This window comes from Geotrypetes seraphini, chromosome 3, assembly GCF_902459505.1.
Source record: "Geotrypetes seraphini chromosome 3, aGeoSer1.1, whole genome shotgun sequence".
Classification (NCBI taxonomy): Eukaryota; Metazoa; Chordata; class Amphibia; order Gymnophiona; family Dermophiidae; genus Geotrypetes; species Geotrypetes seraphini.
This window is the reverse complement of record NC_047086.1, coordinates 406,700,144-406,716,150: the sequence shown is the minus strand read 5'-3', so window position 1 is coordinate 406,716,150 and position 16,007 is coordinate 406,700,144. Positions and strand designations below refer to the sequence as shown.

The window sequence follows — 16,007 nt, the reverse complement described above, 5'->3', positions numbered from 1 at the left end:
TCCAGCCTGGGCAATCAGCAGTCTCCCGCGAGGTCGAGTCCCTGCTTGTACCTCGAGCTGTGTCTACACACTCTATGCAAGGAGTTGAGTCTTTGCGAGTGTCTGATCTGGAATCTTCGCACTCTATGCAAGGAGTCGAGTCTTTGCAAGTGCTTCGAGATTCCTCGATCCAAACCACTGAGTCTATGGGGTTTCGATCTACAGCTTCTAGCCCTATTCATTCACCAGTGGCACTGTCCGTCTCCAGGCATAGAGCGACCTCTCCTTGATGTCAACCGAGACCTACTTCCAGGCAGCACTCTCGTCATAGATCGAGGCCCTCATCGAGGCGCAGGTCTTCTTCCACAGAAAAGCCTTCCTCGTCCAGGCCTCAATCCAGACCTTACAGCTCTTCGAGGCCTCCAACTCCTCCACCTCGGTCTCTGCTTCCAGACCCCGAGGACTCAGCTGATTCAAATGCCTCCTCCAAATCTGTATTCTTTGGGTTACCAATATTCTAGAGCGGCTTTGCCTTCCTTCTCCACTCGAGGTCATCGAGTCCGTCTCGAGGCCAGGCTCTAGCAGATCAATAATCTTTTCCCTCCTTTCTTCATCAAATGGCTGACGACATGGAAATTAAATTGGACGCTGGTTCTAAATATTCTAAGGAGTATTTAGAGGAAATGTATCTGCCTCAGCCTCCTGCGGAGTCCCTCAAGCTTCCTCTTAATAGGCTTTTGTCTCAAACTTTCAAAAGAAATCTAGAGACTCCTTATGCTATACCTGCTGTTCCAGGTAAATTGGAATCGAGGTATAGAACACTACATTGCAAGGGATTTGAGAATTCATAGTTATCTCACCAATCCCTTCTTGTGGAATCTTCATGAAAGAAGACCCATCCTTCCAAAGTATATGCCACAGTACCTCCTGGAAGAGAGTGCAAGACCATGGACAAGTTTGGCCGTCGTCTTTACCAGAATTCCATGATGGCCTCTAGAGTCCTAAATTACAATTTCATCTTCACGACTTGTTTGAAATTTCTGGTTGACCATCTTCCAAGTTTTATGAAGAACTTGGATGAACATAGACATATGGAGTTTCTGGAGCTTGGTGCTACCTTGGCGCAACTCCGACTACATCTTCTCCAGTCATCTTACGATGCCTTTGAACTTTCTTCCAGGGTCACTGCTTTCTCAGTAGCGATGCGTCGCCTGGCTTCGCACCATTGATATGGACCCTAATCTTCAGTATCGTTTGGCTAATATTCCTTGTGAAGGCAATGACCTCTTTGATGAATCCATAGAGGCTGCCACCAAGAAGTTGTCTGAGCATGAAAAATCTTTTGCTTCCATTGTCAGGCCAAAGCCTAAGCCAGCTCCTGCAAAGCCTTCTCGACCTCTTCCAACTTTCCAGAGGCGTTATCCTTCAAGGGCGGCTCCTTATACTCGAGCACCCGCCAAGAAACAACAACAGCAGAAGCAACAGAAATCTCAACCTTCTGCTGCACCTAAGGCTGCTCAGCCTTTTTGACTGTCTCACACAGAGCATAACCTCCATCGTTCCGCCTCTGTGCTCCCTTCCCCCATAGGAGGTCGTCTCCATCATTTTTACCATCAATGGGAGACCATTACATCCGACCTCTGGGTGTTGTCAATAATCAGGGAAGGATACTCTTTTTCATTTCTCTCAGATTCCACCAGAGCTTCCTCCAAGAGAGTATCCTTCCAATCCATCCCAGACCTCCCTTCTTTTTCTTCAGGAAGTTCAAGGTCTGCTTCATATCCGTACCATCGAGGAAGTTCCATTGGAACAGCAGAGCAGGGGGTTTTACTCCCGTTACTTCCTAGTTCCAAAGAAGATGGGCGATCTGTGGCCCATTCTGGATCTCAGGGTTCTGAACAAATTTTTAGTCAAATAAAAATTTTGCATGCTGTCCCTGGCATCCATTCATCCCCTTCTAGATCAGAATGATTGGTTATGTTCTCTAGATCCGTGGTTCCCAACCCTGTCCTGGAGGACCACCAGGCCAATCGGGTTTTCAGGCTAGCCTTAATGAATATGCATGAGAGATATTTGCATATAATGGAAATGACAGGCATGCAAATCTCCTCCATGCATATTCATTAGGGCTAGCCTGAAAACCCGATTGGCCTGGTGGTCCTCCAGGACAGGGTTGGGAACCACGGATCTAGAGAACATAACCAATCATTCTGATCTAGAAGCTCAAGGAGATTTACACTCACATCCCCATTCATCCGGCCTCACGTCAGTACCTCAGATTTCGGGTAGGGAATCTGCATTTTCAATACAGAGTGCTACCCTTTGGCTTAGCATCATCTCCCAAAGTGTTCACCAAGTGCCTCGTAGTGGTAGCAGGAGCTCTAAGGAACCATGGTCTTCAGTTATTTCCCTACCTAGACAACTGGCTCAAAGATTCAACAGCTCAGGGGGTTATTGTAGCGACCCAATGGACTACGTGGTTCATACAAAGTTTGGTATTCAAAATCAACTTTTCCAAATCCCAACTTCAGCCCTCTCAGAATCTACAATTCATCGGAGCTGTTCTGGACACTATCCAATTCAGAGCATTCCTTCCTCAACAATGTCTGGATGCTCTTATTCAGCTCTGTCACAAAGTGTCTTCCCGCTCTTCACTCTCAGCAAGATACATGATGGTACTACTAGGTCACATAGCCTCCACAGTACATGTGACGTCTTTTGCCAGACTTCACCTCCGAATTCCTCAGTGGACCCTGGCATCTCAGTGGACGCAGGCTTGCGATCCACTATCTCGACACATTACAGTCACACCTTCGTTAAGACAGTCTCTCCACTGGTGGATGCTCTCTTCCAATCTCTCCAGAGGTTTACTGTTTCAGACGTCAGCTCATCAGAAGGTCCTCACGACAGACTCTTTGACCTACACTTGGGGGGCTCACTTTGACGGTCTCAGTACTCAAGGCCACTGATCCAGCACGGATCGTCAGTGTCATATCAATCTGTTGGAACTCAGAGCGATCTTCAATGCTCTCAAAGCTTTTCAACATCTTCTTCACGACCAGGTAGTCCTCATTCGGACGGACAACCAAGTCGCCATGTACTATGTCAACAAGCAGGGAAGAACGGGATCTCTCTCCCTTTGTCAAGAAACTCTGAAGGTTTGGGACTAGACAATCCTCCACAACATCTTCCTGAAAGCTGTTTACATCCAAGGGGTGAAAAACTGTTTGGCGGACAAATTGAGTCGTCTTCTGCAACCTCACGAATAGACACTCAATTCCTCGCCTCTTCATCACATTTTTTCTCAGTGGGGAACTCCTCTGATAGATCTCTTTGCATCTCTCCACAGAACCACAAACTGCCTCAGTTCTGCTCCAGGATATATTCTCCTCATCGCCTCGAGGCAGATGCTTTTCTACTGGAATGGACAAATCTCTTCCTGTATGCATTCCTTCCATTCCCTCTCATTCTCAAAACTCTTGTCAAGTTGAAGAACGATTATGCCACCATGATTCTGATAGCTCCTTGGTGGCCAAGACAACCTTGGTACTCCCTTCTACTTCAACTCAGCAGCAGCAGGGAGCCATACCCTCTACCAGTTTTTCCGTCTCTCCTTACACAGAGTCAAGGATCTCTACTTCATCCCAATCTGCAGTCTCTGCACCTGACAGATTAGTACCTCTCAACATAACTCCTCTTCAGTTTTCTCAACCTGTAAGTGACAATTTAGAGGCTTCTAGAAAGCCTGCCACTAGACAATGCTACCACCAAAAATTGACTAGATTTTCTACGTGGTGCATCTCTCAGGATATGGAGCCTCAAGATACCTCATTGGCTTCTGTCTTGGATTATCTTTTGCACTTGTCTACTTCTGGCCTCAAGTCTACATCCATTCGAATCCATCTCAGTGCAATTGCTGCTTTCCATCAGCCTAATAAAGGGAAACCCCTCTCTGCTCATCCAGTGATTTCCAAATTTATGAAAGAACTTTTCAATGTCAAACCTCCTCCCAAATTGCCTCTAGTGGTTTGGGATCTCAATGTTGCTCTTGCTCAATTGATGAAGCCTCCATTTGAACCAATGTCTATGGCTCATCTGAAGTATCTCACTTGGAAAGTGGTGTTTCTCATTGCCCTCACATCTGCTCAAAGAGTCAGTGAGCTGCAAGCGTTAGTTGCTGATCCACCTTTCACAGTTTTCCATCATGACAAGGTAGTCCTCTGTACTCATCCTAAATTCTTACCTAAAGTGGTTTCAGAATTTCATCTCAACCAATTTATTGTACTTCCAGTGTTTCTTCCAAGACCTCATTCTCATCCTGAAGAATCAGCTCTTCATACTCTGGACTGTAAACATGCTTTGGCCTTCACTTGGAACGCACCAAACCACAAACTTTTTGTCACCTTCAATCCAAACAAGTTGGGACATCCAATTTCTAAGTGTACCATCTCCAACTGGATGGCTGCTTGTATATCTTTCTGCTATGCCCAGGTTAGACTGCATCTACAGAGTCGAGTCACAGCCCACAAAGTCAGAGCCATGGCGACTTCAGTAGCTTTCCTCAGATCCACTCCTATTGAGGAAATTTGCAAAGCTGCCACCTGGTCCTCGGTTCATACTTTCACCTCTCACTATTGTCTGGATGTTTTCTCCAGACAGGATGGCCATTTTGACCAGAGAGTATTACAAAATTTATTCTCCTAAGTTGCCAACACTCCCATCATCCCTTTCTGGTTAGCTTGGAGGTCACCCACATGTGAGACTAGGCTGCCTGCTTGTCCCGGGATAAAGCACAGTTACTTACCATAGAAACATAGAAATTGACGGCAGAAAAGGGCTATAGCCCATCGAGTCTGCCCATACCAATGACCCACTCCCTGATTCTTACTCTCCTAGAGATCCCACATGAATATCCCATTTTCTCTTGAAATCTAACACGCTGCTGGCCTCAATCACCCTCTGAGGCAGCTCGTTCCAATGATCTACCACCCTTTCAGTGAAGAAGTACTTCCTCGCATCACCCTGAAATTTCCCTCCCCTGATTTTCAGCGAGTGTCCTCTGGTTACTGAGGGCCCTGTACAGTTGTTATCCAGGGACAGCAGGCAGCTATTCTCACAACCCACCCATCTCCCCTGGTTGGCTTCTCTGCTAGCTATCTGAACTAAGGAGACTCGCACTGTGCTGGGCGGGAAGGCACTTGCCCATGCGCGGTGTGGCAGACTTGAAACTTCTACGTTTCTACAAGCAAGTCTGCTTGTGAGGTTGTCTGCATCCGGGCTCCGTGGATGACGTCACCCACATGTGAGAATAGCTGCCTGCTGTCCCTGGATAACAACTGTTACGGTAAGTAACTGTGCTTTCTTAACACAAACTGTGCTGTAAAGTCAGCCATAGAATAGGCCAGAAGAGCTTTGCTGTGGATCAGGGGACACCCCCCATTCAGCACCAAACTCCAATGACACAGAAGAGAATGCTGAGTGGTCAAGGCAGTGGCCACTATTCCCACCACAAAAATACCAACTACTGTACCAGCTGCTGGAAGTTCATCTTGTCCCACAGTCCTTCCTATTGCAGGAAAGGCTGCTCTGCAACTTCTGCTCAGACTCTGCTGCAGTTACACCAACCCCTTGATCTCTTCCGGAAGAAAATGACCTAGCTACAGTACTCTGGTACCAGCTCTTCTACTCTCACATTCATACCACGATCAGACAGTCTTCCCCTTTATTGAGTCTACTTCTAACCTGTGCCTCCAGTCAGCTCCACAGTTAACGTTTTTAGAGGTTTTTTCCTAATCTTTATTGCCTCTTGACCAGCTGCTCCAAGATTTTTGTCAAATTAAGGGGGAAAAGGACATCCGGGCATCTCTTCCCCTTGTCGGGCCATCTCCCTCCCTTCCTGCACCTTCGCGATGCATTTCCAAACCAAAGTTTTCTCTCTCAGAGGGGCCCCAACGTGGCAGCCGTTCTCACTAGTTGCACATGGCTGCCCCGAAGCTTCTCCTCTAATGCAATCCAGCAGAAACAGGAAGTTGCTCAGAGAAGTTTCGGGGCAGCCACGTTCAACTGGTGAGAACAGCCCCTCAGAGAGAAAACTTTGGTTTGGAAAAGCGTCTGCAAAGGTGAGGGGAAGGGAGGGAGATGGCCTAACAAGGGGAAGAGGTTGAGTGGCGCTTTAGGTTTATTGTGTGCAGAAAGAGGGGGAGCAAATGCTAAATGGAAGGGGGGCAGACACTGGATGGAAGTTGGGGGGGAGAAAGAGGGGAACAGGTGCTAAATGGAAGCAGTGAGGAGAGAGAAAAAAGGGCACATGATGGATTGGGGGAAGAGGATGGAGTTAGATACTGGAAGGGGTGAGGGAAAGAGGTGGTAAAGCTGTAGGTAGACACAATGAAAAGAGGGAAATTGAGGACTGGATAGTAAGAAAGAATTTAATCTAGACAGAGGCAGAAAATTAATTGAGAGGGAAAACCAAGGAAGAAAAGGAAGGAGAAGGGAGCAGAGAGACAGATACCAGATCTGATGGGAGGAAAGGAGGAAGGAGACAGATACCAGATCTGAGGGGAAGAAAGGAGGAGAAAGAAATGTTAAAATCCACTGGAGGGGGAGAGATGGAAGAAGACAGATGCTACACCATGGGGGTAGCAGAGGGAAGAAGATGGATGCCAGACCAATGGGGGGGGAGGGAGGAGGGAGAGATGAAATGGAGAGGCAGACAGTTTCTGGAAGAGAGATAGAAAGAGAGCAGATACCATATGGAAGAGGCAGAGAGGGGGCAGACAATGGATGGAAGGAAGAGAATGATGAGAAGATGAGGAAAGTAGAAATCAGACAACAAAAGGTAGAAATTTTTTTTTTTTTTTTGCTTTAGGATAAAGTAGTATTGTAGCTGCGTTGATAAATGTTTATAAATAGAAAATGAAAATAAGGGGATCCTTTTTATTGGACTAATATTAATACATTTTTGACTAATTTAGAGACCAAAACTCCCTTCCTCAGGTCAGGACTGATAATTTACTGACCTGAAGAAAGAGGTTTTAACCTCTGAAAGCTAAATGAGAAATGTATTAGTCCAATAAAATGGTGGGCACTAAATTTTCTTCCTGCCATGCCCCTTGCCTCCTACTCCAATGCAAAATATAAATTGGTGGATTTCCCAAAGCCCTGCCAGCTGAAGATCTCTCCTAGTTCGGCAGCCAGAACTCTTCAAGCTCTGCAGTTAATACCACAATTTTATTTGCATTATATCAGCAAGACTGAGTTACTGGAGCTGCAAGGAAGTAAGCCTCGGCCAGTTTGTGGATAATTCATTATCCTGAGTTTCATAAAATACTCTGCTAATACATTAGCATTGTTAAACATCTTATAGAAGTGCAGTGAATCCAAACATAGAAAAAAGTAGCTGTCTATAATTGAGAACTTCTACCAAGTAAAGCAATAGAAATCTAATCTTTTTCTTTGGAACTGGGACCCTCCTCATGTTGTCTACCAGAAATCACATCAAGAACTTGGCTCTTATGGCTTCCATGATGCATTTCCTGTTGGACAGAGGTTGCACTCCAGCCCTGAAACGGCTTTGGAGGCTATGCATGTGGCTGCTGCCGGCAGGATAGGGAGGGGTACAGGAGATAATGGAAACGGACTATGTGGGTAGGGAAGGGGCAATCTATACGTTTCTACATGGACAACATAATGGAGGGGTAGAATGGTGGAACCTGTAGGGGAATATTTGCAGTATTCTCATGTGCATACTTTTCTGAACCAGGATTACACAATTTCACCACTAAAGACATCCTAAAGGACTGAGATATAAGTGTATAGCAATCTTATCCATTTTGATAAGAAAAATTATCTTTCAGCAGTGAACTCTTCATGACCAGGACATAAACAATAGATTTTTGAGAAATGTTAAGTATAACCTTGAGCAAACTATGCAACTGGACTGATAATTTACCAATCAAAGTTTGAGCAAAAATTTGAGATGACCAGGAAGAAATCAACCTGGTGGCCTTTCAACTGATTATGTATACACAGCGCTGCTATCTAGAGAATATACGCACTCAGTGGTGACATTGAGCAGGAAGTTTAAGTTATTCCAGCCTTTTTCCTCTCTAGATAGTGATTGAATTTCACCCTCATAGTCAGCCATAGCTCTGAACAATGGATCATCATCTGTGCCAGTCTTATAGGGGAAGAAGAGACCAATGTCTACTGTGCTATGTGTCCTTGTAATACTATGTTTGCCATCACTTTGTATGATGTATGTAAACTTATAACCCATTCTGGGAGGATGAGATAAAAACCCAAATAAATACATAAATAAACAAAAAGTTGGTAATTGAAAATTATACCTTCCTCATCTTCCTCATCTTCACTGGATTCACTGACATGTATGCTGACTGCAGTATTTGGGGAGTCTGTCCATTCAAAATAAACCCCAAAACCAATGTCATAACTGTCTGTGGCAAACTCCCAGAACAGGTAGGAACCTTCCTCGTGTGTTGGTACACGGACTGTCACCACTTCTCCTCGTCCCACAGTAATCACTGAATCTGCATCCTGTCGAATCTTCTCCTTAAAGTCTTTTATTTGGGGACGTGTCCACATGGAGGGAGCTGCTATTACTGGAGTTGGTTCTGATAAAAACAAATTATACGCTATTAAAATACTGTAAGGATTTATGTGTAGAACCAAAAAGTACATATTAAAAAACACCCAAACCTGTAAGAAATGGGAAATTCTCTCTTGGCATATCAATTCCACACTGCATCTCAACAGGACAAAGAGATGTTCAAAGTAGAGAATGACACAGGGACAAATTTTTCCCTGTCCTTGCCCCATTCCTGTAAGCTCTGCCTCCAACACTTATGATTTTAAAGTGTTTGAAGCTTCTGCAGATGAGGACAAAGTTTTCAGAAATGGGGCAGGGACAGGAAAATAAGTTCCTGCGGGGACAGGGAAAAATGTATCCCCGTGTCATTCTCTAGTTCAAACGCAAGCAACTATTACAGCATTGCAAGGGTGCTTGAAACCAGAGTTCTTCAGATGCTGCTAGGCTTTTAAATTAGACTAGCTATAAACAAACCAAGGAACCTATTAACCCCATAAACATTAATTCACACATCCAAAAATACCATTTTTTAAGATTAAACTCACCCACTCCCCATCCTTTCTTGATAAGTATCTCATTCCTTATGCTTCTCCCCAGGCTCTGAGATCTGCTGATCTTAACCTACTGACTGACTATTCCATCTCTCAAAGATCTTTTCTACACTCGAAACTTTATCTTTTCTGTCACAGCCCCCTCCCTCTGGAATGCAATCCCATCTCATCTTCGATCGGAAAACTTACTCGATAAATTCAAAACTAGAAGCTAAAAACTTTTTTATTTCATGATGCATACCAAAATTCCAGATAAGATCCTTTTTGCTTCTATTTTTAATTTAATTGCTCAAAACAACCGCCTTTATGAAGCGATCTCCCTCCCCTCTCCTTTTTGTGCTCTCCCTTCCCCTTCCTACCTCCCTTTTATTTTTTGACTTCGATGTAATTTTAAATCTTCCCCTCCCTCAGTGCCTATCGTACCTACTCTGTTCATATCTTTGTCTGTTTTATATGTTCCCCTAATTACTTATTTTTTTTATTTCTATTATGGCATTTTTTAAACTGTAATTTTAGGAATTGTAAACCGTCCAGATATTTGTTTGATGGTCGGTATATCAAAGTGTAAAAAAAATTGAAACTTGTGTATCACATCAGTAAGCCATTCATTCATTCATCTACCAGCTGGAATACCAGCAAGAAGGCCAAAATTAAATCATAGGATTGCCTTTAATGTGAATGCAAACCATAAATGGACCCCCATCTTCATCACGATCACAGCCCCCCCTCCCCTCCAAGAAAACCTTTCCCCCATAGACAATGAATTCTCCAGAGACAAGCAGGGGAAACACAGGCACACTTGTTGATGAAGACCTTGGACTAAGCCTGTGTGTTAGTGCTCTCCCCTATCTACAGTAAGCTTTTGAGAGGACCCTGCCTTCAGTGGCTCCTCCCCTCACCATGCTAGTTTTTTCTTCTGCCTCTCCTATTAAGTCGCAGCTCTCTTCCCTCTCTCCTTCCATCCTTAACTAAAAAAAAAAAAAAAGACAAGATTTTATACCACTGTACCGAGTGATGGTGCGCCCGTATCTGGAGTACTGCGTCCAATACTGGTCGCCATATCTTAAGAAGGATATGGCGATACTCGAGAGGGTCCAGAGAATAGCGACTAGGATGATAAAAGGCATGGAAAATCTTTCATATGCTGAAAGGCTGGAGAAGCTGAGGCTCTTTACCCTGGAAAAGCAGAGACTTAGAGGGGACATGATAGAGACTTATAAGATCATGAAAGGCATAGAGAAGGTGAAGAGGGACAGATTCTTCAGACTAGCAGGGACAACAAAAACAAGAGGGCATTCAGAAAAATTGAAAGGAGACAGTTTCAAAATGAATGCTAGGAAGTTTTTCTTCACTCAGAGGATGTTGGACACCTGGAATGCGCTCCCAGGAGAGGTGATAGGACAGAGTACAATATTGGGTTTCAAAAAGGGATTGGATGACTTCCTGAAGGTGAAGGGGATTGAAGAATACAGATAGAGGGTAGCTTTACAGGACACTAAATGAATAGGGGATACACATTTTAGGTAAAGGATCACTTACAGGTCATGGACCTGGGGGGCTGCCATGGGAGCAGACTGCTGGGCATGATGGACCCCTGGTCTGACCCAGCAGAGGCAATGCTTATGTTCTTAGACATATCTAAATTATTTTCCATTTGGTTTTAAGTCCCCATTTAAATAAAATAAACACAGACAGAGAAAACAGGATTTGGTCAAAAATAAAAAGGACATTATACAGCCAGCTTCTCGTTTTTACTGACGAAAACGACAAACTCTAGGACTACAAAGGCTCTTGTCAACACCATTCCTGCAGTGCGATCCAATAGACATTGCCTGACTCCCACCAGCTCTTCACGCCAAAGGTAAAATTGTGTCACCAAGACCGCAGACCACACCACTTGCTTCCTCTCCTTAGGGCCCTGTATCGGCATCACTGTGGGAGGGAAGCAGACAACAGAAAGTAGCCAGTAATGGCAAACGTGCTACCCCCCTCCCCTCCGACCACAGCAATCAGAAAAAAGGATCGGCTCCTTCTATGAAGCAGAAGGCTCCCATGGGCCCAGTTTTGGCCTCTCAGTCCTCTGACTCTCCAGCACAGAAGCACTCTTCAGCAGCAGGTAAAGCTTCTAAATTCATTAAAACAGCTCCTAAAAGCCAGGTGCCTAACCTTACACAAGCAATTTTTCCTTAGCAGTCTGTTTCAGCATTTTTCCAGGTCCTCCAGGGTTTCATGCAGGAAAAGTGCTACAGGAGGCTCCTCCACCCTGCTTCAGTGCAGAAGTGTCCTCTGGATAGACCAACTGTGCCATCCACATCAGAATCTTTAATATTTGAACAGTCAGAATATCCACAGGAGCTACATTAGAAGCTTTGCACCTCCTCCAGTGACATGGTTGGACCCTGATAATGCTGTCACCCCAGAATACTCCTATCCAAAGATCCTGCAAACTCCATCAAAGGAGATTATTGCCCTCCCAGTACATCAGTTACTTCAAGATCTTCAGCTTGCTAATTGGCAGAAACCTCAATCAGCATCCACTGCGTCTAAGCACCTAGACTTAAAATACTAAGTGCAAAAAGAGCATGGCCATGATTCTCAGCAATTACCACACCATTCAAAGGTGTCAGTTTGCCATTCAGAGAGCTAAGACAACTAAGTCTTAATTCAACATGCTACCAGGAAAAGACTATCGTCTCCTTGATTCTATAGGGCGAAGAGCTTTCATCCAGGAACATAGTCCATCAACTCCAAATATTGCATTTTCAACATTCAGTTCTACAACAACTGGAAAATGCCTCTCAGGAATCTACTTATCACCTCATCAAAACAAACTACCATATTTCCCCGAAAAGAAGATCTAGCATCATTTTTGGGGTAGGTCTTAATATAAGCCCTAGTCCTGGGATTCGCCGGCAACACTTCAACCCGGCCCCCCCACCGTGCAGCCGAACCCCTGCTGACCCTCCATCCTTCCCTCCCCGCTGACCGCTACCTTCAACCGAAGCAGCGTCGGCCCAGCAACACTCTAAACAGGCTGCTTGGCCTTGTCCGTCAGGGATGGTCATCAGTAACACGGCAGAGTGAAATACCCCATGAACAAGGCCGAAACAGCCTATTTAGAGTGTTGCCGGGCCGACGCTGCTTTGATTGAAGGTAGGGCTGGCTTGCTTATAGAAACATAGAAATAGACGGCAGATAAGGGCCACGGCCCATCTAGTCTACCCACCCTAATGTCCCTCCCCTACCTTTGCCCTGTGAATAGATCCCATGTGCCAATCCCATTTGGCCTTAAAATCAGGCACGCTGCTGGCCTCAATCACCTGTAGTGGAAGACTATTCCAGCGATCAACCACTCTTTCAGTGAAAAAGAATTTCCTGGTGTCACCTCGCAGTTTCCCGCCCCTGATTTTCCACGGATGCCCTCTTGTTGTCGTGGGACCCTTGAAAAAGAAGATATCTTCCTCCGCCTCGATGCGGCCCGTAAGATACTTGAACGTCTCGATCATGTCTCCCCTCTCTCTGCGCTCCTCGAGCAAGTATAGCTGTAATTTGTCAAGCCGTTCTTCGTATGGAAGATCCTTGAGTCCTGAGACCATCCGGGTGGCCATTCTCTGCACCGACTCCAGTCTCAGCACATCCTTGCGATAATGTGGCCTCCAAAATTGCACACAGTATTCCAGGTGGGGCCTCACCATGGATCTATACAATGGCATAATGACTTCCTCCTTACGGCTGACGAAACCCCTTCGTATGCAACCCATGATTTGTCTTGCCTTGGACGAAGCCTGCTCCACTTGATTGGCAGACTTCATGTCCTCACTGACGATTACCCCCAAGTCTCGTTCTACCGTTTTTGCTAGGATCTCGCCATTAAGGGTATAAGACTTGCATGGATTTTGGCTGCCCAGGTGCATAACTTTGCATTGAAGTTGAGTTGCCATGTCCTAGACCAGCGCTCCAGTAGGAGTAGGTCGTGTATCATGTTGTCGGGCATTGAATCTTCGTCTGTTGTGCATTTGCCCACTACATTACTTAGTTTGGCGTTATCGGCGAATAATGTTATTTTACCTTGAAGCCCTTCTGCCAAGTCCCTTATAAAGATGTTGAATAGGATCGGGCCCAAGACTGAGCCCTGTGGCACTCCACTGATCACCTCCGTCATTTCGGAGGGGGTGCCATTCACCACCACCCTTTGAAGCCTACCTCCAAGCCAGTTCCCAACCCATTGCGTCAATGTGTCACCTAATCCTATAGAACTCATCTTGCTCAGCAACCTGCGGTGTGGTACGCTATCGAATGCTTTGCTAAAGTCCAGGTACACGATGTCTAGGGACTCCCCAATATCCAGCTTCTCCGTTACCCAATCAAAGAAGCTGATCAGGTTGGATTGGCATGATCTCCCCTTAGTAAATCCATGTTGTCGGGGATCCCGTAGATTCTCTTCATCCAGGATCTTATCCAATTGGTGTTTGATTAGAGTTTCCATTAGTTTGCTCACTATCGATGTTAGACTCACTGGTCTGTAGTTTGCTGTCTCCATCTTTGAGCCTTTCTTGTGGAGTGGAATGACGTTAGACGTCCTCCAGTCCAACGCTTGCAGTCGGCGGGAAGGATGGAGGGTGATCAGGGGTTCAGCTGTGCGGTGGAGACGCTCAAGGGTTCTGCTGCACAAGGGATGGGAGGGAGGGAGGGAAGGATGGATAGAAGCTGGGCAAGGGTTCTGCTGCATGAGGGAAGGGCAGAAGCTGGGCAAGGCTGCATGAGGGATGGGAGGGAAGGATAAAAGCTGGGCAAACTTCTGTTGCACAGGGGAATGGGAGGGAAGACACTGCACATGTGGGAGAAAGGAAAGAGGAAGAATTGGGGTGAAGGAGAGGAAGGAAGAGATGATCATGTGCATACCCCGAAAATAAGACCTAGTGCCTTTTTTGGGCCCCAAATGATTATAAGACACTGTCTTATTTTCAGGGAAACACAGTATGATGTGTATATATATGATATTATCTCTAGAATAGCAGCAGTTGCAATTACAACCTGTCGCACAGCATGGCTCAAAGCTTCTGATCTCAGGGAAGACTTCCAAGAATAGCTAGCAGATGCTCCCTGCTTATGCGATAGTCATAAGAATTGCCATACTGGGACAGACTCAAGATCCATCAAGCCCAGTATCCTGTTTCTAACAGTGGCCAACCCAGGTCCCAAACACCTAGCTAGATCCTAAGTAACAAAACAGATTCTATGTTGCTTATCCTAGGAATAAGCAGTGGATTTCCCTAAATCATCTTAATAATGGCCTATGTACTTAGTAACTTCATCACATGCCCCCCCTAGTCCTAGTATTTTTAGAAAGAGTAAACGAGAAATTAGGTCCTTACCTGCTAATTTTCTTTATTTTAGTCCCTCCAGACCGGCACAGAAATGGATGGATTTATACTCCTCTGCCAGCAGGTGGAGATTGAGACACTATCTTCTAGCATCACTACAAGTGGGATGTAGTTCCTCTTACAATCAGTCTTTACGAATAGCCAAGCAGCAATCAACTAGACTGATTCAGAACATACGACTCCACACTTACATGGAGATAAAACATAAGCCTAGCCCAAGAGGACTAGGAAAATACTGTTGGATACCGATTAAAACAAGAACCTTTCCCAAACGTCCCACAGTTCGCCAGCTAAACCAACCGAACCAAATGCCACTGCTTTTGTAACTCCTCCAACAACCAATAACAACCAACACCTGCAGAAAAAAATGCACTCTTCGCAAAAAACACAGAATAACACGACAGGGCAGGGTTCTGTGCTGGTCTGGAGGGACTAAAAGAAAGAAAATTAGCAGGTAAGGACCTAATTTCTCATTGATTATCATCCCTCCAGACCGGCACAGAAACGGATGGGATGTTTCAAAGCAGTACCCATCATGGGTGGGCCGCCCGAAGAGCCACCACTAGAATGCATTCACTGAATACCATGTCTCAACGCGCCTGAACGTCCACACTGTAGTGCCATACGAAGGAATGGAGAAAAAACCAAACCGCAGCTTTAAGATCTCTACCGGAGGTACAAGGGAAGGCTCTGCCCAAGAAGCTGCATGACCCCGAATGGAATGAGCTTTGAGAAATTCCGGAACAGGCTTCTTTTGAAGAAGGTATGCCAAAACGATAGCCTCCTTTGATCCATTGCACAACGGTAGCTTTGGAAGCACCATAAGAGGACCTGTTAAGAGGAGAAAAAGACGATCCTGGGCCAATCAGAGCCTCAGGCCCCTCCCCGGTGCATCCCAAAATACACTGGGGAGGGGAAGGCCCATTTTCGACGATGCAGGCCAGCTGTGAGGAGGGAGTCCTCATCTTTCTGTGTATCTATGTCAGGGATCTCAAAGTCCCTCCTTGAGGGCCACAATCCAATCGGGTTTTCAGGATTTCCCCAATGAATATGCATTGAAAGTAGTGTACCATCGATTCTATTTACTATATCCTCATTATATATTATCAAGGAGTTTCTTTAACATCAACGATCTTCCAAAGTCTTCTGATATATTATGATTTACTTGAAAATTATATTGTTAATCCTTTCAAATGTCACTTTTCATTTCTCTTCATACAGTCTTATATTCTGGTTATGGGATATGACCTCAGTGGCTACTTCTGTACAGAATAAATCTGTTGAAAGTACAGAATTTCAGTGTAGCTAGCCTCCTCATTGGTCTTATCCCCCAGCCTACCACTCAAATCTATTTCTTTATCATTTAAAGTGCTTTTAGTAGTCATAAATAACTTAGTATATAACTTAGCTTTAAAGTGCATGCACATAGATCTCATGCATATTCATTGGGGAAATCCTGAAAACCCGACTGGATTGCGGCCCTCA

The 16,007-nt window shown here is 45.2% G+C and overlaps 1 protein-coding gene across 2 annotated transcripts in view; it reads right to left on the bottom strand.

The window, feature by feature from the left end:
* Window positions 1-16,007, bottom strand: part of ACBD3 (acyl-CoA binding domain containing 3) — a 115,875-nt gene that overhangs the window by 14,136 nt on the left and 85,732 nt on the right. For both annotated transcript variants that reach the window (XM_033938785.1, XM_033938786.1), the window contains exon 7: window positions 8,328-8,612. In XM_033938785.1, the coding sequence (XP_033794676.1) occupies window positions 8,328-8,612 (285 nt within the window). The remainder of the gene's footprint in view (window positions 1-8,327; window positions 8,613-16,007) is intronic.